The sequence below is a fragment of the Rhipicephalus sanguineus genome, chromosome 6 (assembly GCF_013339695.2).
Source record: "Rhipicephalus sanguineus isolate Rsan-2018 chromosome 6, BIME_Rsan_1.4, whole genome shotgun sequence".
Lineage (NCBI taxonomy): Eukaryota > Metazoa > Arthropoda > Arachnida > Ixodida > Ixodidae > Rhipicephalus > Rhipicephalus sanguineus.
The window spans coordinates 638,372-666,105 of NC_051181.1; the positions used below are offsets into that span (position 1 = coordinate 638,372).

General features: G+C 48.3%; 1 protein-coding gene across 1 annotated transcript in view; it reads left to right on the forward strand.

Annotated features, from left to right (window-relative positions):
• LOC119395565 (WD repeat and coiled-coil-containing protein) overlaps nucleotides 1-27,734 on the forward strand; it is a 253,218-nt gene that overhangs the window by 161,560 nt on the left and 63,924 nt on the right. The window contains exons 11-12 of the mRNA XM_037662540.2: nucleotides 5,561-5,602; nucleotides 7,272-7,500. Of these exons, the coding sequence (XP_037518468.1) occupies nucleotides 5,561-5,602; nucleotides 7,272-7,500 (271 nt within the window). The remainder of the gene's footprint in view (nucleotides 1-5,560; nucleotides 5,603-7,271; nucleotides 7,501-27,734) is intronic.

Sequence of the window (27,734 nt, forward strand, 5' to 3'; positions counted from 1 at the left end):
CTGACAGCAACTGCACAAAAAATTAAAGCTGAGCTGCTTTTTCATTGGACACGCGCCGCATTGTGGCTACCTGGGGCTCTGTTCGTTACGTTGATGCCGATATGCCTCGCAGGGAAAGCTGCATGATTTGCACTTGCTAAAGCCCCTTTTTTCTCAGTTTCCCACAGCACAAGTGCTTTTTTCTCAACTTGTTCTGCTTATTTTGTTCTAATATTTCACCATGACATAAAAGATGGTCTAAGGATTGCAAAAAAATAATAATAAATTGAAAAATTGAATATTTTAAGCCCCATTCCTATTGCCAGATGCCCCCTTAACGGGTGTGTACTGTACAGTGAGGTGCCCATTAATAACGGTTTGCGTTTCGTGGTGCTATATGTCAAAGCAGACCCGTTTTTGTTTCAGTTTGATCGCCCTATTTAGGCAACCGGGGTGGCACGTGTTGTTCATTAACACCACTTTGCAGGTTTAATTTCAGGCACAAAACGATATTCTACTTTAATGTGACCCATCAAAACTTTCATTAGCTATGAGAGTAAGCTTGTTGTAATTAACTTTATCAGTCAGCCCAGCAGGGAGCTAGAATGTCCTTATAGTACAGTGCTGTCGTACGTGGATATACGAATATGGGACGTGACATGGATCACGTGCAGGTTGTCAGCCAGATATGCATGCGGTGCAACATGCTGTGCTATCACAACCTGCTCAATTCAACAACAATAATATAGATGACACCTTAAGTAAGAATTGACAACACATAACAAGTGAGGTTCCCATGTTGAAACGAGCACCTCAACGCAGCACCCTGGTTTCATCTTTCTGCATCCCGGTTGGTTGTCGGAGTGCTGGCACCCACTGCGCCATGTCCAGGGTGCAGATGATTGGCATGCGTCAAGTCCAGTTGATCGCACACTGACCATGCTTGTCGTGGCACTGACATCCACACCACACTTTGTTCTCGCGTACAGTTTTCACCAAAACATGGTCCCCTAGAACAAACATATGCGCTCCCGACCCCTAAACATTGTGCTTTGAATTTCTCTTGTTTGTGCTGCATGTAAAACCCAGCTTGAGAAGACTTGGCTTGTGTTTCCAAAAAAGTCCAGTGCCTGTCACTCTGCTTGGTGTGTTCTGGTAAGCCACGAAGAAGCTATCCATACTTTCTGGCACCAATGGCTGCTTACCCGTTCTCTAGTGCTGACATTGATGAGATGGACCATATTTTTGGATCCGTTTCGAGCAAAATCCACATGCAACGTGTGACCAGCACTGCATTGCAGCCGGGAAGCAGGCTGCACTGCTTGGCAAATTTCGCACCTCTGTACCAAATCAATTCCTGACCACCGTAGAAAACTTTTCATCAGCATTTTCATGTGGCTGGCAGCTGTTCTGGAATAATGACGCCCCACATCATGCACCCCTGCTCCAGTCATAGTACAGTTTCAGTTTGTCTGCATGCTGTCTAGGTCACCGGTTTAGGGTGAATTGGGTCATACGGCTTAGGTTTGCTTTGACAACCTTGCAATCTCCTCCGTGGTCAGCGGGAAACACTGAAAGAATGACCCTGATGACTCATCTTTTATTTATTTATTTATTTATTTATTTATTTATTTATTTATTTACAAGTACTGATATCTCGATAGAACGAGACATAGCAGGAGTGGGTACATGAGCTAGTAAAACGAACTCCAAGCATACAAAACATTGAATCATACAAAGCAGAAGAGGGGACATGAGTTACAATGCATGATAAAAGCACCACAAAATGTGGTTCGGCAATTCTTCCACAAACTGTTCGTTTGGCCTTTCCTGCAAGGAGCCATCTAAGCTGTTCCAAATATCGACAACGCTTGGAAAAAAAGAGTACTTAAAGCAATTTACAAATGTCTGAAAAGGAATAATATCAAGTGGTTGGGATCGGCGCGGGGCGTGCCTAGTGGAATGACTGAAAGATGGCGCTTGGATGCGAATGTGGCCGTGTACAATCTGATGATGCAGTGCAATACGCTCAAGCGTGCGTCGATTAGCCAAAGGTTCTGACGACAAAGCGCATGCGTGAGCAGAAGGACAAGAATCGCGGTCATATCTGCGAAAAATGAACCATATTACTTTCTTTTGTACGGCCTCAAGCTTATTTATGTCAACTGCAGTGTAAGGCGACCATACCACTGAGGCGTACTTTAGTAACGGCCTGACGAGGGATTTGTAAGCAGTTAATTTGCAGTCCCTCGTAGTGTGCTTGAGGGTTTGTTTCAGGTATCCCAGTTTCCTAAGTGCCCTAGCACAAATGGTTTCAATGTGCAGGTGGCACTTTAGATTTTCAGTGAAGGTAATTCCAAGATATTTGAAGGTTTTCACACTCTTAAGGTAGTGCCCATGGTAAATGTAGCGGAAAACTAGCGGCTGCTTTTTGTTAGTAAAAGTCATTTGTACAGTCTTTTGGTAATTACTACTCATTTGCCACTCGTTTCTCCATGCACAAAAAGATGAAAATACATTGTTGAGACCCTCTTGATCACGTATGTTAGTTACACAGGTAGAAAGCACGCACTCGTCAGCGTAAAACCAGTTTCACCGGTGTGTCCTTAATGACCTGTGCCACATCATTAATGTAAATAATGAATAGCAGGGGCCCAAGAACCGAGCCCTGCGGTACACCGGAAGTAACTGCAGCCGACGGTGACTGTGCGTGATTGAAAGTGACAAATTGTGTCCCTAAACGTAACCAATCAGCTAACGAACCTAGTATTTTCTCGTCACTAATAATTTTGCTGAGTGTAAAAACAAGTTTTCTGTGACACACCATATCAAATCTATAAATATGGCATCAACTTGACCTCGATTATTCAGGGCTGAAGCGATGTCGTGGGTGAATTCAATGAGTTGGGTAGTTGTGGAAAGGCCAGGGCGGAAACCATGCTGGTTCTGCGATACTAGTATATCATATTCAGAGAGCTACCGATGAATATGCTTATGAATTATGTGCTCTAAGAGCTTGCAACAAGTACACGTTAAGGCTATAGGCCTGTAGTTGGAAATTTGCTGTTTATTACCCGATTTAAACACAGGAATCACATTGGCGATTTTCCAAATTGTCGGCACTGTACGTGTGTCTAATGATTTATGAAAAATTATCGCTAAATAATGAGCGTTCCATTCCGCATAATGCTTCAAGAACATATTTGGTATTCCATCTGGTCCGGCACTTTTATTAGTGTCGATGCTCAAGAGAACACTGTCGCGTGGTTGTGGTTTTTGCCTCTTCTAGATTTTTCTCTTTACTAAATTTCAGCCGGTACCTATGAGCAGCCAGCGTTGCATGCAGTTGGGATGTGCTGCCCTAGTACACCGAGTAGTGGCTCGTGATCTGTGTACATGGTGAATTGTTGGCCATGCAGGTACCAGTGAAATTTCTTTAGGCCATAGACTAGGGCCTCACACTGTGCGTACCTTTTCTGGTTCCGTTGCAGTACATGACACAACGGCTCCTGAGCCATATGCAACACATCACAAAGCACCAGTTTCTTGATGTCATAGAATGTCAGCAAATGTTTCATAGCTTTAAACATGTCATTGCATTCTCTTGCCCATTTTTATATTTTTTCAACAACTGACAGGGTGACTCCGCAACAGTCAAAGCGTTCTTGAGAAACTTTGAATGAAAATTCTATATTCCCGAATACGCTCTGGAACTGTAGTGGGCTTGCCCTCTTCCTTGCGTCTGTGGGCTAAATGCCTTGCACAGTCGCTGTGTGATCCCGATATTTCTGAATGAACCGGCATTTATCCGCCTCATCCATCATTGCCTGAAAAGAATAGTGGGTGCAACCCCAGACTGGTATTTACTGTCAGCAGTGGTCACAACTGCCAAAGTAAGTGGATGCTGCTGGTATGCCAAAGACTGCATAAACACCCTTTCGCTTGCTGGGGCAGTGTGCTAGTCCAGTCTGGGAAGTGCCCACATTAGCAGACGCTTCCTTTACGACCACGACCAACAGCGTGGCTCAGTTGCTGCACATTACAAGGCGCAGCATGCCTCTTTCCACAGGTTCAAGCAGTTGCTGCCCAACATTTTCCTGCAGTGCAAACAGCCCAGCGTAACAAAACACAGGAGTTGTACCCGTTCTCATGACATTCTCTGCTTGAAATTTTTGTACTGCTCCCAACTCCTTCAAGAAGGGGGGTCCTTTTGTTTTAGAGCTGTAACCCGGTCTTCGATTGCAATCTGGCCAAGTTCCAGCCAACTGACTTTCTGTCGTTGTCCTTTGCAACAATCGCAGGTGTCGCACGTAACAACCCTGCCCTTGTAGTACACTCTAAGACAAAATCGGGTATTTGGGGAGTATTTCTGCCACACAACAATAATCGTCATTTGGCTTGCTCGCGTTTCCTTTCTTGAAACCCCAGCTCTCGTCACTTTCCTGTCAAGAATGCTATGTCACGCTGATAACGCGCGTGCCGTTCGTGACCGGGAAGTGCCGCGACCGCGGTGATAACGCGAGGAAAGTACGCGAGGTGGGTGACGATTGTTGTTGTGTGGCAGAAACACTCCCAAAATACTCGATTTTGTCTTAGAGTGTAGCTGTATGTGCCACCCAGTGTAGGTGTTGCACAGTTTACGTTTCACTCTTGAGAACTGAGATGCCGTGGAGTAACAGCCATTGCCGCAGTGTTCACTGTGTGCCTTTCAACTCGCTTCATGGGTTGCATTAACCAAATGTTCTTAATCAGAACATTCAAGCACATGCGTGCTCTCGCTCTAGCACTTGGGCACATGCTTTTCAAATGACCTACTTCCAAACACTTCCAACAAATGGAATCAGACGAGTGTTCCCTCTTTCACATTTTTTGCACTTGCTGACTCTGCTTTCTTTGGGCTTAGCTTGTCTGTGGTCTTGATGCGGTCGGCCCACGACTATGTGCACCGATGCCTATGGCTATTCCCTGTCCAGGGCGATTTTGCAAGCGCCTTTGAATGTCAGCTCTCGTTCAGCAAACAGTGCATTCCGTTGACTAGCAACCAATTTATCTTGGAGAGTGCCTTTCAAGAAATCACCGTAGTTGCAGTTCTTGAATCAGTGTTTAAGACTGACCGCGTGGACGCACACTGACTCATTGGAGAGTAAGCTTGTTGTAATGGCAATATCAGTCAGCCCAGCAGAGCATATAATGTGTTTATTCAGTGTTGATGTACGTACCGATGTCACACTCGTGAATGCACATTTTGTTGTGGGCACTGCGGTGCAATTGACAAGGGGCCTTCTGCAATCGACGGCTCTCACTTCAACTTCTGTCATGAATGTTTTATTTTTCTTGCCATGGTATTCGAGCAGGATGTTATTGGGGTCCAGTTTCTGCTTCGTAACTCCTTAGTGCAGAATGAATGCTATGCAAGTTTCACCATCATCGTTTAAACGAGTGTTGGATTCTGGGAAGCTGCATGTCACGCCAGCTAGACTTGTTTCTAGAAATGTTCCATCTGTACGCAGCATTGAGACACTCAAGCTTCTTCTCGAATTTGACGTATGTCGAGTGAAATAGCTGCCCTGTTTTGTCGCAGACGGAGGGACTCGTACAGACGGGACAACCTGGCGGCCGAAAGGTACTTGCTCAAAGTGTTTACACATTATCCTGCACTCCTCAAACTTTATTTACTGGCTTATTTTATTTTCACTTGGACACTCGATACAGAACCTGCTCACTCTTACCTCCACCTTGCATGCTGCTCGGTTGTGAAAGGTGTAGCAGAAGCCTGTGCGAGAGATTTGTTTGACTTGATGCATGGTTCACTTGTTTTTGTTCGATGGATTTGTACAATCTCACATTTCTTTGTGGCTGTTCTGTGTTGGCACATTTGCAAGTTGTCCTTGTTCTGACTGACGTCTTGCATTAAGTGTACCTTGCCTGGTTCTTTCTTTTTTCATTATTATTACTTGAGGTATGCGCCCAGCTGCATCTCACAAATGTTCAGGTTTTCCATTATAACTAGAACACGTAGTATTCATCGAAAAAAGAAAATGCTGCCGATATGGCATCTCCTTAGAGGGAACCAGTCACCAGCAGTACTTATAAATTAGGCAATATTTTTGTTCACTTCATTGAACAACTTTGGCTAGTACCTTGCAAAACACTTGTGAATATTTGTAGTAAAGAATATTTCTTAACAAAGAGAAGTGGGAATGTGCGAAGTTGACCACTCTATTAAATATCCCTGCCCTTCATCAGACTCTCGTTGATATGCATTATACAGTTTGCTGTGTCCTGTACGGTACTAACCATGTCTAGCCAGGATGTCATCATACCAATTTATGCAGTCTTGAAATAGTACAATACTGCACTCTTCTATATTTCATCTATCTGGTGTTCATTGTATGGCTTATATTTAGTCCAAATTACATTATCTTGTAAGGTCGGAATCGCATCAGTATATAATTACAATGTTTATATTACCCTCTCTGAGCTAAGTGTACACCATTTGTAATGTTGTGCATGCCGGAAAAAGGCATCACACATTTGTACGATAGCTATAGTACTTGCATTGCTCATTCCTGGTCATTATGGATGACAGTGCTGCTATATGAAACAGAGGTAACGAGAGTCTGTGAAATTGCAACATCCGTGCGTTTGTACAAATCACAGCTGTGAGATAACATATGTTAAGCGACATTGTTTGGCTTCCCATCATGTGAGGGCCATTACTTCGGCTAACTGTGTTGTCCCAGTGGCTTGTTTATAACTTTCTCAAGAGGGCAATGGAAGACCCCTTTCACTCAGCTTTTGACACAATGCGATAAAAAATTGTTCAACTGCCAGCCTCAATGCATGCAGGTGCATCAAACTTTTATCGTCCACATTATGATCACGAGTACCACATTGTATTGATTCTTGACAGTGTGTTGCTCAATTGATGAAAGGCGCACCTATGGTATCGGAAAATTGCTGAGCTCTCTCATTGAGTACTACTGAGTGAAACAGCCTCATTGCATCAGAATGCATGCACGGCGTAAAAGCGGTTGTGCGTTCTGGAATCTAAGCAAGCTTAAGTGACCTGTAAGTTTCATTCAATAAGGCAACTCGCTGTTTCACAGGCTTGATGACAACATTGCAACAATATTGTTGCGCAAACATGGAAGATTTATTGTGAAAACTATGAGCTGCACATGTAAAATCTCAGCTACGTTTTCTCGTACTCTTAGTTGTCAGCATTCAGGGTGGCCAGCTGGATCAGCATGCTATCGGTAGCGTAGAAGAGATTGCATCCCTTGGCGCAGGTACAGCAAGACCCCGCAGGGTCCAGCGTCAACGGCCAGCTCGAGCCACTTGCTGGCCGGTGCAGGCGAGCTGAGCCGGTGCGACCCCGCTGCCACCATGACCTGGCCCCGGGGCCTGCTGGGCGACCTCAAGAGCCACCTACAGGCATCCGCTGCACCTCCGCCACGGCCATCCTCGTCGGCCACCAGCGAGAGCCACCTCGCCCACCGGGCCCAGGCAAGACGTTCGGTGCGCGCTCCCTATGGCTAGTGTGTGCTCTTGAAAACGCTGCTGTATATGCACCTAACTTCTTCTGAGTTCGACGGTGGTGTTACGTGATGTTTGGAGTACAAGAACTGAACACCCATCGGTCACGAATACAGTGCCTTCAGAAAGGTTTAATGTATGCATGCAATCTCTGCCAACTGCCCGCTTTCTTTCGTGGACAGTAGCCGAGGCACTGCCGACGCAGCAGCAGTATTAGTGTTCTATGCCGATGTTGGCAATGATGAAAATGTAGGTTACACAGAAGATGCATTACCAATAGAAAGTAACGAAATGTGTTACCTACAAAAAAAGGTAACGTGTTACAGTTACGGCGGTGATGCGGGCTAGTTGGTTTGAATCACTAGTAATCATAATTGTAGCGCAAAAAAACCAGACGTAGACACAAGTAAGGAACACATACACAGGACGGGCGCTAGACATCAACTGATTTATTACTACAGACAACATAAAAAGCCAAAAAACCGTCGGACATGAGCGCATGCGCACCATCACACTCCGAGGTGCTTCCTTACACCTGCATCACCACGTTTTACCACCTTACATGCGCAAGATTTCCTTTCAGATAGTCAAGCTCTTTACGAGACAAGGCTATCGACGCAACACTGACACATTTTCTTTCATTCTCACTTATAGCAAACGCTTCTATAATTTCTCGCGTTGCCTGGTCCTTGCCTTTCTTAAGCACACGTGTAGTGGTGAGTTCTGGAGCACAACCACACCGGCGGCAATGGTCCGCCAAATGTCCCCCCGCTGCCTGCGCATCAACTGCGCATCATCAACTGGAGTGTGATGGTGCGCATGCGCTCATGTCCGACGGTTTTTTGGCTTTTTATGTTGTCTGTAGTAATAAATCAGTTGATGTCTAGCGCCCGTCCTGTGTATGTGTTCCTTACTTATGTCTACGTCTGGTTTTTTGCGCTACAATTATGATTACTAGTGTTACAGTTACCATTGCCAAAAAAAAGTAACGCACATTAATTCTGCCATTACTCCAGGGTCAGAAATTTCAATCAGTGCACCCTGGCTGCAGGAACTAGAATAACCATATTTATATTTCACGTAAAACCTCTAACCAAAACAACGATTTTGGGTGAATTACTGATAAACTAGAAAACATTGCACTAGTGTGCCAGACTTTAGCAATACTATTATACAGTGAAACCTCGGTGATACGAACACGGCTGGTACGAATTTCGGGCTGATACGAATTCGTACGATGTCCCGGCCGAAGAGTTCATTATACTATGGGCCACATTTCGGGTGTCCCGAACGTTTATGCGCAACGGTACGGGTGATACGAATGAGTGAACGGTGGCCGACGGCAAGCGGCGAAGCCAGCGAAGCGGCCGCGTCCGCGTCGAGACGTGCTCTCTTTCCTCTCCGCACCGGAGAGAGAGAGAGAGACCAAGAAAAGAACGGCGGGGGCGGTACCGTTGTAAGGAGCAACCGGAGCGGGACCGCCGGTCGGACCGGTTCCATGTTTGGAGCTAAGGGGGAGGCCTGCAAAGTGTGGAGCCGCCGTAGTGGCTCCGCAGGTCGGACCGGTTCCATGTTTCGAGCTCGGGGGGAGGCCAGCAAAAGGTGAGTGGGGAAGGGTGGGCCTCCCCTTCTATGAGTACAGATGGCCCAGCCGGAATTCTCGCGGGCCTAGCGGCACTAGCGGCGAGCAGCGACGGCGCAACGCTGGCGCAGTCCATTGGCAGGCTTCTCCGCCGGAGTTCTCTCATCTCCTCGTTCGCAGTTGCCGTCTGTCGGACCTCACTCGTCTCACCGTGACTGATCACCCTGAACGTACCTTCTAGGCACCATGTCGAGGAAGCGAAAAGCGCTGTCGTTCAAGGAGAAGCTCGACATTCTTAAAAAGGTAGACGAAGACCCCACAAGAAAACGAATGTACATCGCGAAAGAGCTAGGTCTAGCACCGTCGACTCTCTCCACCATTCTTGGACAGCGTCATGAAATCATGCGCAACGTACAACGCTTCAGCTCAAATGTGAAGGAGGCAAAGAGAGCACATTATGTAAAGGTGGAGGAGGCCCTCTTAACATGGTTTAGAGAGGTTACGGCTGCCGGGGTGAATGTCGACGGCCAGCTTCTTCGAGAAAAAGCCTCTGACATCGCATTGTCACTCGGCGTGAACTGTTTTCAGGCCTCCGGTGGATGGATTCACCGTTTCAAGGCTAGACATGGTCTAACGCACAAAACCGTCAGCGGCGAAGGCAAAAAAGTCGATGCTGCTGTTGTTAACGACTGGATCTCAAGCACGCTACCGTCACTCATTGCTGGCTATGAAGCGTGCAATATTTTTAATGCAGATGAGGCCGGTCTCTTTTATAATCTGCAGCCTGAAAAAAGCCTTTGTTTTAAGGGCGATTCTTGTCAAGGCGGCCAGAAAAGTAAGCAGCGCGTAACAGTCTTATTTTGCTGCAACGCCGACGGCTCAGAGAAGATGAAGCTCACCGTCATTGGCCGCTATCAGAATCCTCGCTGCTTCAAGTTGGCCGGGCGCCTTCCGTGCACTTACAAGGCCAACAAGAAGGCCTGGATGACATCGGAGATGTTTCTCGAGTTCCTCACACACTTGGACCGCAAGTTGTCGAGCCAAAATAGGAACATCCTTCTGCTTCTGGACCAGTGCGCCGCACACCCTAAGCAAGTTACGCTTTGCAATATAAAATTAGTTTTTCTGCCGGCCAACACAACAAGCCATCTACAGCCGTTAGATGCCGGCATCATACGGAATGCCAAGCACTACTTCAAAAGACTTCTTGTGCGTCATCTCTTGGCCAAAATCGAACGCAAAGACGATAACTTGCAGATCACCCTTTTGGACGCGCTGCACTTCATCGCCATGGCGTGGGATCGTGTCACGCCCACAACTATAGCGAACTGCTTTGGCAAATGCGGCGTTGTGGAGTCTGCGCCGACAGCCTCGCAGCAGTCTGAGGACGACATAGAGGAATGGGAGGAACTTGGCCTAGATTGTTCCGCGCAGACGACTTTGTCACCGCAGACGACGACCTTGCGACGTGTGGACTGCGCACGATCGACGAAATAGTCAACGAAGTGGCGCCCTCACATCCCGAAATGGTGAGCAGCGATGACGACGACGACTGCAGTGCCAGTGAGCAGCCCCCGTCGACGGCCGAAATTATGCATGCCCTGGACATTATGAGGCGCAGCGTGGCATCGGAGAGAGTTCGTGAAAGCACGTCAGCACAGTTCTTTACGTTCCAGGCTTCGTTGATGGTCGACCTGGCGAAGAAGGAGGTCCAGAAGGACATCCGGGACTTCTCGCGTAAATAAATGGCCGAAAATGCGCTTCTTGCTGGTTTATTGGTGATACGAATTTCGGGTGATACGAATATTAAACGCTACCCATTGAGATTCGTATCACCGAGGTTTTACTGTAGTCGCCTAATGTTTACCATGTGAAGGGTTATAACTCCGTGGCGCATGGCAGAGCCATTTTTCAAAGTGACAGTAAATAGAAAATGAGATTTCGTCATCAACGCTCTCTGGAAAAAGAGACAACGCTGATCTCTCATCAAACTTACAGTAATTGTGACGGCATGCATCTTCCAGCGTGCAAAACATATGCGCACATATGTCCTATTACAGAAATCTTTACATTGCTTAGTCCCTTTAAAAAATTGCAGCATGAATCATTTTTGCCCCTTTAACCTATGTCATTGCCACAAAAATTGCAAGTTTTTATGTGAAGGCGTTCAAAGTCAGCCTCGCTCGCTCAGTAATTCAACAACCAGAAACGTACCGTATTTGCTCGAATCTAGGCCGGCCCCAATTCTAAGCCGACCCCCGAAATTCGCAAGGTTAGAAAAATAAAAAAAAATCTTAATCATTGTACTTGAATCTAAGCCTACCCCCCCCCCTCCACTTTCGCACATCGGTTTTTCGAAAAGAACATCGGCTTATATTCCAGTAAAAACAGTATACCCGCAGTTAGAAGCAGATAGAATGACATTTTATTTTGAAAACATAATTGATAAACAGCGTATTGCACGGGCAACTTGCTGACAACGTGTACAATTTAAGCTGTATTTCTAGGCTGTCATCTGACAGCACACCTACGTGCGCAGGTATACGCATTAGATGATACCCCTACTGTTAACACCTGGCAGGCCGATAGCATTCTGCTTTTGCCACATAAGGATAGCTCTGGGAAGTGCCGGCGCCTACAAGACGAAGTTTTGTGTAATTGGAATCAGAAGTAATGAGTAACGTGACACCTCACGTTACCGAAAAATTTTAACGTAAGTATGTTCTCGTTGCATTTACGAAATGGTAACAAGTGCGTTACTAAATTACCGGAAAAAAGTAACATGTTACCGGTAACGGCATTACTTGCAACAAGTTACCACCAACACTGCACAGAAGTAAGCAAGGAAAGCTTTCTTTGCCATGTCGTGCATGGTCAAACCTCATGATAACAAAGTCGCATATGACATGAAAATAACTTCATTATATCTGAACGTATATTATAAACATTACACTATCATTAAGGCAAGATTATCATTCATTTACTTCGTCGTAAGTAATAATTTGTTATACATCTATTTTCTTTATATTTAGGATTCACCTATATATATGGAAAAATGATAAGCACCGTAGATATGCCATGACATAAATTCTAGCAACCAACAAAGTAATGCGAGTGACTGTAATGGTAAATGTCATCCTGCTCAAATTGCATTTCGTTCTCACTTGGGAACTGAAGACAGAGTCATTCTGTCTGCACAGCATCAGCCACAGATATAACGAAGTCTTATGATAATATCAACCAGGAAATCATAATTGCCAACCTCATTGAACCAGGTCCTCTACCCATTTCTTCATAATCGCACCTTTGTGTCACGCGTAGACGAAAGGCGCGAATGGAGGCGTTCCACAAGGTTCAGTTTCGGCTTCTCTTCACTGCTGCGCCTCTAAGCTGGCAACTGTGCCGGGTGTCACCTTGTGGTTCCTACATAGGCTGAGCAAGCAGGGCTGGACGCCTGAAAATCAAGCTCTGTTGTGGTGGCCAATAAAGCAGGATGCTTGCACAGTGCCCTCCGACAACTCAGTGCATTGACAATCCCCGAGGCCCACATTCTGGCTCTTAGATCATCAATAAGAATATTCATCGCATTAGCATCTGGACTGACGTAGCGCAGTGGCATTCTGGCAGCCAAAAGTTCTGCGCCAGGCACAATGTCAATGGATGACAGCTGCAGACTGCAATGCTATGTGCACAATCACAGCACTGCCTCGCATCATGATAGAAGACTTACAGGAACATGCCCAGCTGAACACAGCTCATTTCTCCAAAGTGAGCCAGCATGGAAAACTGCTTGCTCTCTTTGCATTGCCTACTTATTTTCAGCATGGCTCTCAGGTAGACAATGAGCCCAGTCCAATGCATCCCTGGGAATTTACCAACACCACAACTAACAAACTAATCAAGTTAGGACACAGTGATGCACCAAGGTATTATTGGGGAGTGCAATATGATTGATGCATCATGTGCTAACACAGTAAGAGCCTGTTAATGTGCACCTGATCAATTCAAATTTTTCTATAACGGAGTAGCTCAGTCTGGCCAAGCTCCATAGAACTCCACGTATTAAATAGCTAATTAATTTGCATGTAAATTGGATCAGCCATGGCTAGCTCTCACACTGGCCTAGGCACTGGTGGTCACTTTGCCTACTAAGGCAAAGTGATGATAGTGACTTGCTAGTCACTATCATCATCATCGTCGGCATCAACTGTGGCTTGTATGGAGGCACGCATGTCTGTGTGCTTACGTCCTACATTCGGCAACTCTCCATCCAGCCTTAGTCACAATGAGCAGTACAAGAAGTGATGCGATTGCTGAAGCCTGTGAAGCAGCATGATTCGCCCTTGCCTGCATGAAGAAATCATTTTTGGTTTGTCTTGGTTGTGAGGAAGATCACATTGGGTCAATGCAGTGATGGCAAACTGCTTACGTTTCTGCAAGGGACACATTTCCGCGACGCACTTCGTGCTCCCATGCAAAGAAGGAGCTGGCAGCGAGCACCGCACACGATCGTCGCCTATTAAAAGTGTGCAGTACGCTTGCAACAGTGCTGAGCCCAGCAGGCCGTACTGGCGTGTTCAGTCATCACGCTTTTCCTCCTTTGCGGTGCTTATCCGTAAAGTCATTTCTGCGCTCATGCTGATTGACCAAATTGTTGATTGACCAAATTCTGTACTTACACTGCGAGTTCAGAGCTGAGGAAACATGAACATGGCGCACGTAAAACTGGTAGTAACAGAACAAGGCGCTATAAAGGCTTTTACAAGGATTTGTTGCAGTTACATGTTAGCAATGTTTTATTGTAAAAAGAAGAATGCATGGCACTTGTAATTCATTACTTGCCCTAAATCTTGGAAAACATCCAAATATGCAGATTTCAAGTCGAGTATGCTTTAAAGAAGGGAAGTATTCTATTTGTCCTTTGAATATTCACACGCTCAAAGTGAGAAGTCTTGTGATTGCATGCAGACTGAAAGCAGCATGCACCTCTATGCTTCGTACATGAACATGCGCTTCTAATACGACCTCATTGGTGCATTCCGGGAATCAATGTGAGCAAAAATTAACAGCAAACATGTTATGGTGAAAGTGATGTGATAAGCCTGAAATAAGTGGCTGGATCTGCCACAGTACGTTTGCATGCCTTTTGGTGGCAAGTTGGTTTGGTCTTCATATCTGCTTTCGTGCTTACCATACACGCCGAGATATACTACTTTTGTGAAGATTAGCAGTGCCCATGTCAAATTTACAGCCTACAGCATTCTTGGCATTGTGCAAAGTTAGTGAGCTTGCTGGCGGCCAATGCGTCATGCAAAATGTTGTGAAAGTGAAACTCCAGACGTGACTGCCCCTGGCTTATGTTTCTATCGCCATTCCCTCTGCACACGTGGCGTATGATAATTATTTTGTTCAGTCATTACTTTAGCCCTCTTCACCAGAATACTCTTCAACATAGATTCAGGAGTTTCGTGCAATGCTGACCTATGTGTCACTATGTCATTTCTCCAATTCTGTCATTCATTATCAGCTTTCCCCACGCATCATTGCTGTTCACAGCTCATGCATGCCTGACACGACACATGATGTAGTACATTGAGACAGCTCAGCTAAGCACTATGGGCACCGTGCAGTGGAGTTTTCCAGTGTGCCTGCAGTGCTAGAGCGCACAGCCTAGTGAATAAAAAGAAAGCAATATTGAGACGGGCCAAGTGCATGAGTAGGCGGACTCTGGCTGGGCTAAAGGGGGGATGTGTGTGCGGGTTCGCCATGTCCCCAGCGGCAAATGTCAGCGAACTTGGGACGGGCCACTGCGAGCAATGCAACTCCCTCTGGTCAGTGGACGGTGCCTAGTCACGCCAGTCAGAAGTGATAAAACATCCATACTCCATCTCAGTGGAGACAAGTGAGACATTCGCATTTGCAAGCATGTTTTCGAAAGGCAGTGTGATGCCATTTATGTGTAGATCATTAAGTCTCCCGAGCAGCCCCAATTTCCTGCCCTCGCAGCTGCCATGGGGGTGAGAGAGGTGCGCTTGGAGCTCGCACGATGGGGGATTGCAGTTTCCACCCTCAGGATTTACTGTCCGTGAGTCGATTTCTGCCTACAAAACCACCCCTGGATGGCGCATCAGTGCGATGTGCCTTCCTAGCTCTGTTTACATGAATGTGATGCAGCGCGCTTCTGTCACAATCATGTAAATGGGGCTACCGACTTCTGCTTCTTTTGAACAATACATCTTTGGTGATATGTGGCATGGTGGTGCTCAGTTCGTAATTATGGAACAGCACCACGAAGTACGACAATATTACGGAGGAACACACGAAACTTAAGTGCAGAACTTTCAACTGAACTTTTATTCCCATGTGCAGAACACAAATATATGAAACATTGCAGGTGCTCAGTTGACACCATTTATGCTGGTCGCGTGGTTAGTGCCGCAGGGGCATGGGCACGCAGAGACCGACGTGTACACGCTGCTGGCTCAGACGAAAGTGGAACCCCCACTCTTTATGATGAAACGTTTCATCATGCTTTACCAACTAGCCAACAAGTTGACCTTACTTGACCCCACTCTTTATTGGGCACGAAAATATACGATGCACTCATGCAAGTTACAGGGGGCGCCACACTCCAGTGGCGGCCTAATAAAAGGGCTGAATTGTGGCGACCTCTACATTTCCCCCTTTGAGAAAGTTCCAAGGTCCGATGGGAGGATGGAGGACGCCAAACACATCAAAATGTCACAAGTTCAAACGGCGCGGCGGAACAACGCACCGGCCATAATGTGTTCGTGTAACACCATCACTACGGTCCCTGGCTGCAGGGGAATGTAGGTTGCCCTTGGCTGCCCACATTCCCAAGGCTGCCCTTGGGGAGCGTAGGTACCACGCTGCTGGCAAGCTGAAGTTCCTGAAGGGGAACTTGCTGTGGTGGCGATGGTTGCTGGGCAGCTGTCGGCAGCGATTCCTCACCGGAGGCAGAAGGGACGAAGGGCACTAGGTGACGGCGGTTGCGCTGTAGAACGCCACCTCGATCTGTTTCAACCACATAGCTTCTTGGCCTTTGCCCCGGGCTGAGGACCGTAGCTTGCACTTGGTCAGGGCGCAACCACACAGGCTGACCCGTTTGGACAGGTGGCAGGTCTCGAGCTCCATGATGCCTATTGTAGTCGTCGGTCTGCTTACGCTTGTAGGCCGCATCTTTGGGGACGACATCTTTCCTAGGCGGCCAGTTGGGACGTAGCTGGGAGTTTTGCTTCGGGACTCTGGTTCTCAGCTGGGCTGGACTGAAGCCATCGACTCCCGGAGTGTCCTGATAACTGAGCATAGCGAGGTGAGTCTTTGGACTTGCGGAACAGGTCATTGACTTTATGCCTCTCCGTTTGACTGGGCGTAGTGTGGGCTACTGGTCGCACGGTTGAAGCCGTAAGACGCTGCAAATGCCGCAAACTCTTGCAACGAGAACGGTGGGCCGTTGTCCGACCTGACGTCTTGTGGGATTCCGTGGCGTGCGAAGATATTGATAGCATCGATGACTGCCAGAGCTGTAGTGCTTCTCATGGTCACCACCTCGGGGAATCTCGAGTAGTAGTCGACCACCAGGAGGAACGTCTGGCCATTGAGATGGAACAAGTCCATTCCGAGAAATTCCCAGGGACGTCCAGGTAGAGCTGTGGAGACTGGGGGTTCTGCAAGGTTCACACGGGTGGAAGCGCACTGTTCGCAGTTGGCGACGAGAGAGGCGATGTCTGCTGAGATACCCGGCCACCAAACCGCCTCCCGAGCTAGGGCTTTGGTCCTGTTGATGCCCTGATGGCCTTCGTGCAACAGCGTCAAGACCGCCGGCCGAAGAGACAATGGGATGACGATCCGGGGGCCTTTCAGCAGGATACCGTCGCAGACAGAGAGCTCGTCCACCACGGAGGCGTACTTTGACACATGCAGAGGTAGTTCTGTCTTTCGTGGTCAACTTTGCTGGCAGAAGGAGATGAGGGCCTTGCACTCTTCATCGGATTCTTGTGCCTGTCGTACATCTTCGGGGCTGAGTGGCAAGACTTCCGACATTCAGCCGACTACTTGTGCTGCGAAGAGTTCCACCGTGTCTACAGTAGTGGATGCCTTGTGGGTGATACGTGATAAGGTATCTGCTGTTGCTAACAGTTTTCCTGGTTCATGCACATAAAAAAAGCATGCGAAACTGGTACTGCATTGTCTTGAGCCGTAGTCTCTACGGCTCAAGGCGGCAACATATGCAGTTCTATCTTTTCCAGAAGTGAAACGAGAGGCAGGTGGTCGGTCTCGACGTTGAAGGTGATGCTACGGACAAACTCGTCGAATCTTTGGATAGCCCACATCGTTGCCAAAGCTTCTTTTTCGGTCTGGCTGTAACACTGTTTGGTACCCGTCATTGACCTCGAAGCGAATGCAACTGGGCGACGCTCTCCCGATTGTTGAGTCCGCAGCAAATACTGTGCCGAGACCCAAAGAGCTCGCATCTGCAGACACTGTCGTAGCATACGACGGGTGGTACTTGGCCATAGACCTGTCTCTTGTCAAGTGTTCTTTGACCTTTTTGAATGCTGCCTCTTGCTCATGCTGCCACACCCAACTCGCAGACTTGTTCAGCAAGGCTCTGATGGGTGCTTTAACGTCCGAGATGTGTGGCAGGAATCTGGCGAGATAATACACCATTCCAAGCAATCGTCTAACACCGGCGACGTCTGTGGGAGCTTCCATAGCTTTGACCGCTTCAACCTTGCTTGGATCCGGCCTGTTACCCTGAGCTGAGATGACAACTCCGAGGAAGGAGACCTCAGATACCCCAAAACGACACTTGTCCTCGTTCAATGTGATGCCTGCTTGTGCATAGCGAGATAGCACCTGGCTCAGTCTGGCGTCATGCTCCTGGCGGGTGCGTCCAAAAACCAGAATGTCATCTATCATGTTGGCGACCCCTTCTTGGCCCTCGAGGATTCTTGCCATCTGTTTCTGGAAGTACTCAGGAGCGGAGGTGATGCCAAAGGGGAGCCGGCAAAAGCAGTATCGGCCATATGGGGTGATGAATGTCGTCAGCTCTTGGGAATCGGCAGAAAGCTTCACCTGGTGGAAGCTTGCGGTTGCATCCAGCCTTGAAAGAACTGTTGCGTCACTGAGGAGGCCAAGGACTTGCTCAACCGTTTGCAAAATATGGCGTTTGCGGAGGACGACTTTTGGCAGAAAGCTTCACCTGATGGAATCTTGCGGTTGCATCCAGCCTTGAAAAAAACTGTTGCGTCACCGAGGAGGCGAAGGACTTGCTCAACCGTTGGCAAAATATCGCGTTCGCGGAGGACGGCTTTGTTAAAGGGACACTAAAGGCAAATATTAAGTCGACGTTGATTGTTGAAATAGTGGTCCAGAAACCTCGTAGTGCTACTTTTATGTCAAGGAAGTGGTTATTTTGAAATAAAATACCGTTTTAGTGGTCCGCATCGCGTTAGCGCACTTCAAATCACCTGCTTGAAATCCGACTTTCATACGTCATTGCTGCCGTGCCCAACGTTGCCCGCCTTTACTGCGTGGCCGCCGACACTAGTAGCAGCAGAACAAAAGTAGCAGGACCCACAGCAGCAACAACGGCCATCGAAGCCATCGAAGCTTGGCGCAATCGCCGCAATCGCCGCAATGGATGTGGACGGAGAACTTAACAACGAGACATTAGCTCGCGACGCTGGCGCTCCAATTCAGCGACTTGAGCCCCGATGAACGCGGTATGCTGCTGAGGGCTCGTAGTGCCGGCGTCGTTGCATGCGGCATTTTGTCGAACTTTCTGTCAGAGCGACTTTCACGAGCGCGCAAAACACACGCGGCAGTACGCAATCCCGAAACTACCACTGAGACGGGACCGCGTGAGCGAAGCAGGGCGCCGGGCGAAGCGCAGTTCGGCGAAAACGGAACCTTTGAACCACGCGCGCCGTTCCCCATGGCAACGCTGCAGAGGTTCTTTTTTCCATGAATCAAACGGAAACGAACAAACATCATTTTATTACGTCTTTTGATGCACGGAAGGTTCTTCTTTTTGTTGCTGCTAGTTTGATTACTAGTGATTTATTGTAGGCAGACTCTCATACGTCATCGGGATCACTTCAAAAATGTCCCACTCGTGGCGCTCATCATGTGATACATTTAGCTTAATTTCTCGGTAAGTAGGACACTGCTGTTGATAATATTGCCGTTTTAGAAGTTGTCATACATTGAGCTTTCACTCTGACATAAATTGTTATTTGCCTTTAGTGTCCCTTTAAGTTCAGTCAAGTCGACGCATAGCCAGGAGGAACCGTCGTCTTTCCTGACGACGAGACCGGAGCACCATGGAGTTGGCTTGTCGATCCTGCGGATCACGCCCGCGCTTTCCACTTTGTCCAGTTCGCGGCGGACGACCTCGAGCAGCGGGATGGGGATCCTGCGGGGGACGCTCAGCGAGAAGGGCATGGCATCGGGTTTCAGCCAAATAACGTACTCGTCCTGGAGAGTGCCCAATCCTTTGAAGAGGTCGGCATGCAGCGTTGCTTTTGGAGTCTTCAGTTTGTCAAGAAATTTCACAACTTTCAGAGCTTGGAGTGCTGGCAGTCCTAAAAGAGCCACAATGAGTGACTGGATTACGTATAGGCGCTGGCAGCTTGTTTTCCCTTGCCACTGAAGTCGTGCCAGATACGAGTCTCTGACGAGCCTAGCACGCGAAGTGGTTGTCCTCCAGGGCCACTGACCAGACTGTCGACTCGGTCGAGCTTGGCAGGCAGCGTAGGGAAGTCGCTGGGTACAGCAGATACTTCGGCGCCGGAGTCGACTTTGAACTGCGCTGTGTAGTTGTCAACGGTCACGTCAACGAACTTTGCCGCGGCGGGCGTGCCGACGGCATGCAGGTGAACGGAGCCGAGCTTGTTCTGCTGGTGCTTCGGCGAGCGGCATACTTCGGCGAAGTGGCCTTTCTTTTTGCAGAAGTTGCAGGCGGAGGCGTCGAGCCGGGCAGTCCGAACGTCGGTGAGGCGCGCGGTCGCAGAGTTCACATGAGGACGGCTCGCGAGAGCGCTCGGCTGGCGGCAGTGACGTAGTAGGCTTAGCTCCGGAGCGACCACGAGAAGCGAACTTGTTGGCTTTCGCGGCGTCGAGGTTGAGCTCGCGTGCGTGCTCGGTGTGATTCTGGGCCAACTCCTTCTCTTTGTCGGCGTCTTCGGACTGACGGGCCTGTGTCCATGCCTCCTTGAGCGTCAGCTTCGCGTTTCGGCACAGCTGACCCTAGAGACGAGAGTCACGGAGGCCGATGACGAACCGGTCGCGTACGAGCCTTTCCTCGACAGCAGCTGACGGATAGTTGCAGCGCTTCACCATCCTGCACAGTTCCGCGTAGTACGTGTCGACACTTTCGCCGGGTAGCTGAACACGCCTGTGGAACCGCGACGACTCGTAGAGCTCGTTGGCCGGGTGCACGAAGTGCTCAATGAAGCGGGCGGCAACAACTTGGTACGAAGCGAGCGACTGGGCGTCGAGCGAGAACGTCTCGAGGAGCGCAAGTGCCTCCGGGCCAATTCAGTACAGTAGCGAGCGTACCTGCACGTCTTCCGACGCTTTTGTCAGTCCCGAAACCGCCGCGAAGTCTTCGTAGTGGCTGAGCCATGTAGACCATTTGCCGGGTTCGCGAAGTCGAACGGTGCCGGTGGCAGAAGGTTGACGCCGTACAGTTTCGGCGGCTCGCGAGTCTCGAGGGCCATCGTTCCGTCGTGGTAAGGCCTAGGGCTGGGGGGTGTTATTTCATCGCTCCGGACTTCCTTGTCACCCCACGTCTAACACCATGTCCCGTGGTTAGTGCCGCAAGGGCACGGGCACGCAGAGACCGACGCGTACATGCTGCTGGCTCGGACGGAAGTGGAACCACAGAACACTTATATACCACTTAGAGAAGGGAAACTGTACCTTTGACAGTGCGATGGAAATAAGGGTAGTGTAATGTCGGCACGCGGCGCGACTGAGGACAACGAACGCACTCAACCCATGCCACACAAGACTATTCCCATGCTATTCCAGCATGTACCCGCGTGTATATAGTCAGAGGTAGCGCCATCTCTTGATGACAGATGAACACAACTGAAGTCACCTAGTGTCTACATTCGACACTACGTCTATGCTCGCCTAAATATATACATATTTGCAAAAAACAATTACAACTTAAGAGTCAGTGTTCACATCAAGGCCATTATACATAGTCCTGAAATCTCGTGGGTCGTCGTCGGTTTCTCGTGGACCTACGAAGGGGTGGTGGCTCACCAGCCGGTTCGGTGTCAACGGGTGCACAATCGCCATCCACAGGAGCACTATCACCATCCCCACCAACACCACCATCACGGTCATCATTTGGAGCAGGGTGCTGACGAAGCTGAGAGGAGAGTGCGGTTCTGCCAGGCGTCGGTGGACTTCGCGGTGGGTCCTGGTAGTGTCCGTTGTCATCCCAAGTTAGCGCATGCTGTGGCAAGACTTCCTCGGGGACTGCAGTCAATTGAGAGGTATTTCACGTGCGACCATCTTCCAGGCAGAAGGACCAGCGTCCTATTCGCTTGAGAATTTTCAGAGGAGGTCCAAAGGTGGGACTGCCTTTTGGACCAGGAACTGGCTTCTTGACCCTCACGTACTTTCCAACTTGGAACTTTGGTACTCGGCCTGCTCTCCGTCGGTCAACATAATCCTTGCTTTTAAGCTAGCGCTCTTTCACCCTCTCCCGAAGTGAACACATCTCCTGAGCGGGGTCCGCGAAGAAGTTTGCAGTGGGATAGCCAATGACGTCCAAGGATGTCCTCATGTGCTGGCTATGTAGAAGCACTGCCGGAGAGAGTCCAGTGGTACTGTGAGGAGTGGCTCTGTAGATTCCCAAGTACTCTGTAACAGTGTTTTTTATTGGCCGCTGCTCCAGTACTGCCAACAGAATGCGTGATTTGAGGACGTGGTTAAACATTTCAACCTCTCCATTTGCTTGGGGGTGATATACAGCCGAAAAGCTGTATCTGATTCCTCTGTCTTGAAGAAAGGACTCAAATTATCGGGATGTAAACTGTGGTCCGTGATATGAGACGAGCTCGACCGGGTAGCCCTCCCGCGCAAATATCGACAAGATGAAGTCAATTACTGTGCGAGAGGACACTTCACGGTCGAAAGCTATTTCCGGCCACTTGGAGAAGTAATCGACTATAGACCTTATGCAAAATTGCTGCCATCTGTCAGGGATTTCACGAAGCTACCCATTCGGCGCCATGTTGGAGGCTTGTGGCCGAATCGTATTGCTGTCGCTGCTATAACTTCTTGCTTGTATCTGCTTCGATAGTGGGAAATCGGGGCATAAAAACGTCAGACGAGTGTGTAAGGGCCTGTACACGTTACCGGTATTTCCTAGCTATTACATTGACGGTCATTACGTGTTAAGAACTTCCTCAAAGCGAGAAGAAAATACAAGTTTGACACCGCGAGTCACATGTAGGCCTGCCGTCGTCGAGAATGAAACTTCATGCTAGGTCACAAATTTGGTCTGCCTGTTTTCAATGTAGCGAATAAAGCGTTGTTAGCTATCTGAATATCATGCGTGTAGTATAGGATGGATGGGAAGAAGCATTAACGCGCGACACGGCTAGGCACAGCGATGACGGAAAGAACTCTGTAGACCCAATTTAAAACGTATTTCATGAGGGACAGCCTATGTCGAGATTATGTATTGTGCATCTAATTTTAAATTAAAGGCCTGGTCCTCCTTTTTATTTTTTAAATAAAAATTATTTCGCAGCTTTAGTCACCGACGTATGTTATGTATGAAATTACTGCACGATTAAAATGTAAGATATTTGCGCATCTCACGCACGTAAAAAGTGAACATGAAAAGTGTTGTTTCTCCAAGCAGTAGATGCCGATCAGCTGGTGTTTTATTGAATATCATTCCGACATGAGTTCCTATCTAACACGATACGCCAAAATCACGTGCACATCGTCGCTTTCGGGGCCTACTGGTGCCTTACAATGTCAACCCGTAGCGGCAACGCAGCTTTGCGTCGCCGACTGAACGCCTGCGAAACCACCAGCGGTAGCGCACCCACGGTCGAATTCAGCACATTTCCTGGAACAGCATTTTTTTAGTTTCATAAGAAAAGTGCCACGCACTTGAAGCACCTGTTAAAATTTCCTAGCACACAGGGGTGCATACAGGACTTTCCCGAAGGGTGATTAGCTCTTGGGATCAACTGATGTGTCCATCTGGGGGTATAAATTAAACAAGAAAAAGTAAGGGGTGGGGGGCGGTCAGGATATCCGGGCCACCCGTCTGAATCGGGCAGAGATACCACATTAAATGCTTGAAAAATGCGCATAGTGAAGCAATACGCGCGCAAAGCATGCCACCAAACGCTACCTTGTTAAACTCCACAATCGAAAACAAACTACAAACAACACGCTGCAGCACAATCGGTCCGTTCGCTGAGAATCAATGACGCGCACGAGCTACCTGTCTAACATGTAATTGTTATCGCAATGCAATAAACAAGGTATTGTCAACAGCAGCGCAGGCATGCGCGAGTAGCCGCGATGCAGCTTTGAAGCTCGTACACGAAGCGGGTTTGTCTGTGCCTGTAAGCACACGGCACGAAAACTGTCTCGTTCCGGCATGACATGAAAGAGCGTTCTCTGATGAGTGCCGATGTGGTCACATACCGCATATATTAAGAACGGCGAGCGTAAACACGGTGTTAGTCATAAGCAGTAGCCGGAGCAACGAAACGATCTGCTGATTCTCGTCGGTCGTGAGGAAATCTAATAACATGAAGGTTAGTTTCCTGCAAACCTTTTTTTCATCACCGCAATTTCCTCAATCTGAGCAGCACGGCACAAGAAAATATGGTGGCAATATTGCCGCTCCTATCAGCCGCCACACGTTGGTACGCACGCTCCGTGTGTGCACATGCGGAGCGCGCTTAGCCTTGAACATGGCGGAAACGCGCACGGCGGCCGCTAGATGGCAGCAATTTTGCATAAGGTCTATAGATACCACAAACGACAGTCAGCTGACGCACGCTCAAATGGCCCAACAACATCAATGGCTATCTTGCTCCACGGCCGGTCAGGAAGGGCTACTGGCTGCAGTGGAGTGGGATAGTTCGTAACACTTGTCTGCAGCTTGACAGGGTGCGCAGCTGTGGATTGCACTCTCAACCTGTTTGTCCAAACCTGGCCACCAGTACTTTCCACGAAGACGTTGCTTTGTCTTCACTATTCCCGCGTGCGATTCATGGGCTAGCTGAACGAACCTAGCTGTGAGTGTTGCGGAACGTCGGCCTTCTATTCGTAGCGCCGCCAGAAAGACGGATCCATGAGACTGCAACGAAATGCCTTTAATGGCGACAATCGAACACAAGAATGGTACATGATGATAGTGATGCACGGACTTCTTGGCGCTAGCTGCGGAGACAGTAGCCCACTATCAATTCCTTTGCTTCGTCATCTGCTGATCTCCGACATCCTCCGGGGACTCAAATGTGGTGACATCTAGCTCTAGACTATGTAGCTTCTGCACTGGCCTCTTGACTACTTTGCCTCCCTGTAATTGCACTAAACAGTCTCGCACCACTTCGTCGTTTCCTGGGTACACTTCTTGAACCCGGGCTAGTGGCCAAAATAACTTGGGCGTGTTAGGAATGTCCACAATAACGATGTCGCCGACCTTTAACTTTCTTGAGTGATGCGCGGGTGAGCGATAAACAGATGGTAGTTGCAGCAAATATTCATGTTTCCATCGCTTCCAGAAGTCTTCCATCATTTTACAGCGAAAGCTGTTATGAGATCATTTCACCGGCCGTTTCTGGCGCCGTAGTTGTCCGCCGCCGCCGCCGCCGGTGTCCGTAACCAGTATCGCTCGAAATAAGAAAAAAAAACGAAATAAGAAAAAAATTCCAGGATGGAACGAGGTTCGAACCTAGGCCCTCTGCGTGGGAGCCCAGTATTCAACCTCTGAGCCATGCCGGTGCTTGAAACTGCTTTGCAAAAAGGTCCTATACAGGCTTCATGTCGGGAAGGAACCACATTAGCATATGCAATATAGCGTGGTACAAGAGTAGAATAAGCACCAAGCGTCGCACAACGCGAATTCTGTAACCAGGCGTCACACAATGCGAATTGCGCAACGAGTAGGTTGTTGAATGCTTCCAACCCATTACAAAAGGCTTTGCCATAATTCTTCATTGTCGTCAGGCACAGCATCAACAAAGTGCGCATAATGCCTTACATGCGTTTAGCAGGTACCAACGCTCTCCGTACAATGACGAAAAATGGCACAGTGCCTGCTGCCCTACTTCTCAAAAATTACAATTATTTATAGCGTAGTGGGTTCCTCGGAAGTGCAATTGTATTATTTGCCAAGGAAGCCCATAAGCACATGATCCACTTCCTCGGGGTCTCAGTAAAATTACAATGATTTATAGCGTAGTGGGTTCCTTGCAAGTGCACTTGTATTGGTTGCCAAGGAAGCCCATAAGCGCATGATCCATTTCCTCGGGGTCTCAGTAAAGTTCTTCGCCCCCCCCCCCGTCTCTCTCCCTCGTCAACGTATGTTATACAGCATGACGGGAGAGGGAAATAGCGACCGGGCGTCACCCAATGCAAATTACATAACTGGTAGGCCGTTTAAAGATTTCGACCCATTACAAAGGGTTGAGCCATAATTCTTCATTGTCATCAGTCGTCGCGTCAAAAAAGTGCACATAATCCCTTACAGACGTGTAGCTGGTGCCTCGCTTCTCCGCAGAATGACGAATAATGGCTTAGTAGGTGCTTCCCAACTTCACATAAATTGTGATTTATGGCGTAGTGGGTACCTTTCAAATGTACTTGTATTGTAGCCCCAGGAGAGCTTAACGGGCTCTAGAAACGCCGCTCTTCCAGCTTTCGCTGTGACTGTGCTGCAGTTTCAGCGCAGGCCTGGCGTTTTTTTTTTTGTGGATGTTCAAAACTGCGCTGGTAGTCTTTGGCCTCGTGGCTTCTTACTTGTTTTGACAATGTCTTTCCTTCTGGTAACGTCGTCAGTTGCTGGCCGACTAGGAAATGCGCTGGCGTGAGGGCTGCAGGTTCGCTGGCCTGATCACGACAATACATTAGTGGCCGTGAATTGAGCACCGCTTCAACATCAGTCAAGATGGTTGATAGTTCTTCTGCGCACAGGCAGCTTCGGCCTAAAACTTTTCGGAGTGCCGTCTTCACAGTCCCGACCAATCGTTCCCACCAGCCTCCCCACCATGGGGCTGCTTCGACTATGAACTTCCACCGTATCCTTTGGTTTGCAATACAATTGAATGAGTTGAGCGCATACGAGGACACGGACAGAAGGAAGAGACGTACACACACTGGCGTTACTAACAACAATGGTTTATTTCATTCTCCTGCCGATTCATATGCCAGTTTTGCGCACGACAGTCACGTGAACACTCTTTCATAAAAAAACAACAATTTGATAACAAACAAGGAAATTCACCTCACGAGATAGATAAACAGGGTGCACAGGCAATGACAAGCAAATTTAATGATTCATGCGCAGAAAGTGTAATTCTTTAGCAGTCAGGGACATTGAGGGATTGCTAACACAAGCGTCTCCAAGATAATCGATTTGTTCGGCTTCAATGATCAGCCTAGTAATTTCGGACCGGTTCCTGCTGACGACAACGGTTTCCTGAAAGTTCGGTTTGCACGCACAACCATGGCAGTGTTGCGCCAGGAAGCCGTCAGGTGGGAGGTTGCCCACTTTATTACAGTGCTCTCCGAGCCGGACATTTAGGCAGCGGCCAGTCTGCCCAATGTAAGCACGGCCACAAGACAGAGGAATGCGGTATACAACGTTAGTCACACACTGCACAAAAGGTTTTCTGTGCTTAATGGAGCATTCAGACTGAGCTGTCTTATCTGGATTAGTTTTCTTGCACAACTTACTGAGCTTAAACGGGGCGGAAAAGACAACACGGGTGTTAACTCTGGCGGCTATTTTTTTGAGATTGTGCGATACTTGATGGATATACGGAACGACTGCACGTTTGTATTTTCAGGCGTGGGGCGATTATTGGTGCTGGCATTACAGTGCATACCTTTAGATTCTTTAAGCAAACACTCGGCTACTGCAACTACGAGGTAGGTCGGGTACCCTGCTGTTTGTAAACGTGAAGCTTGCTTCCTAAAGCTCTCGTCAAGCATGTGCACACAGGACTTACTGAGGGCATTTTTGAGACACATTTTTACGATGCCCTTTTTAGCGAGCTTAGAGTGACTCGAGTTAAACGCCAATAACGACTTATTTGCCCTGGGCTCGTAACACCAGCAAATTAGATCATCTGCAAGGGTGAGCGATACGTCAAGGAATCTGATGACACCATCTGCAGGCTGCTCAACAGCCACAACCAAGGGACAAAGACTATTACGTATCAATGTACTAGGTCATTACACTGATCATTGAAATGATTAGTCGTACATTTAAAAAACAGAATAAAATCGTCTACGAACCAAAAAACTGTTACACGGCTACTCCTTGCGTCAAGCTGCGTGGACATCTGTCGGTCATATGAATCGGCAGGAGAATGAAATAAACCATTGT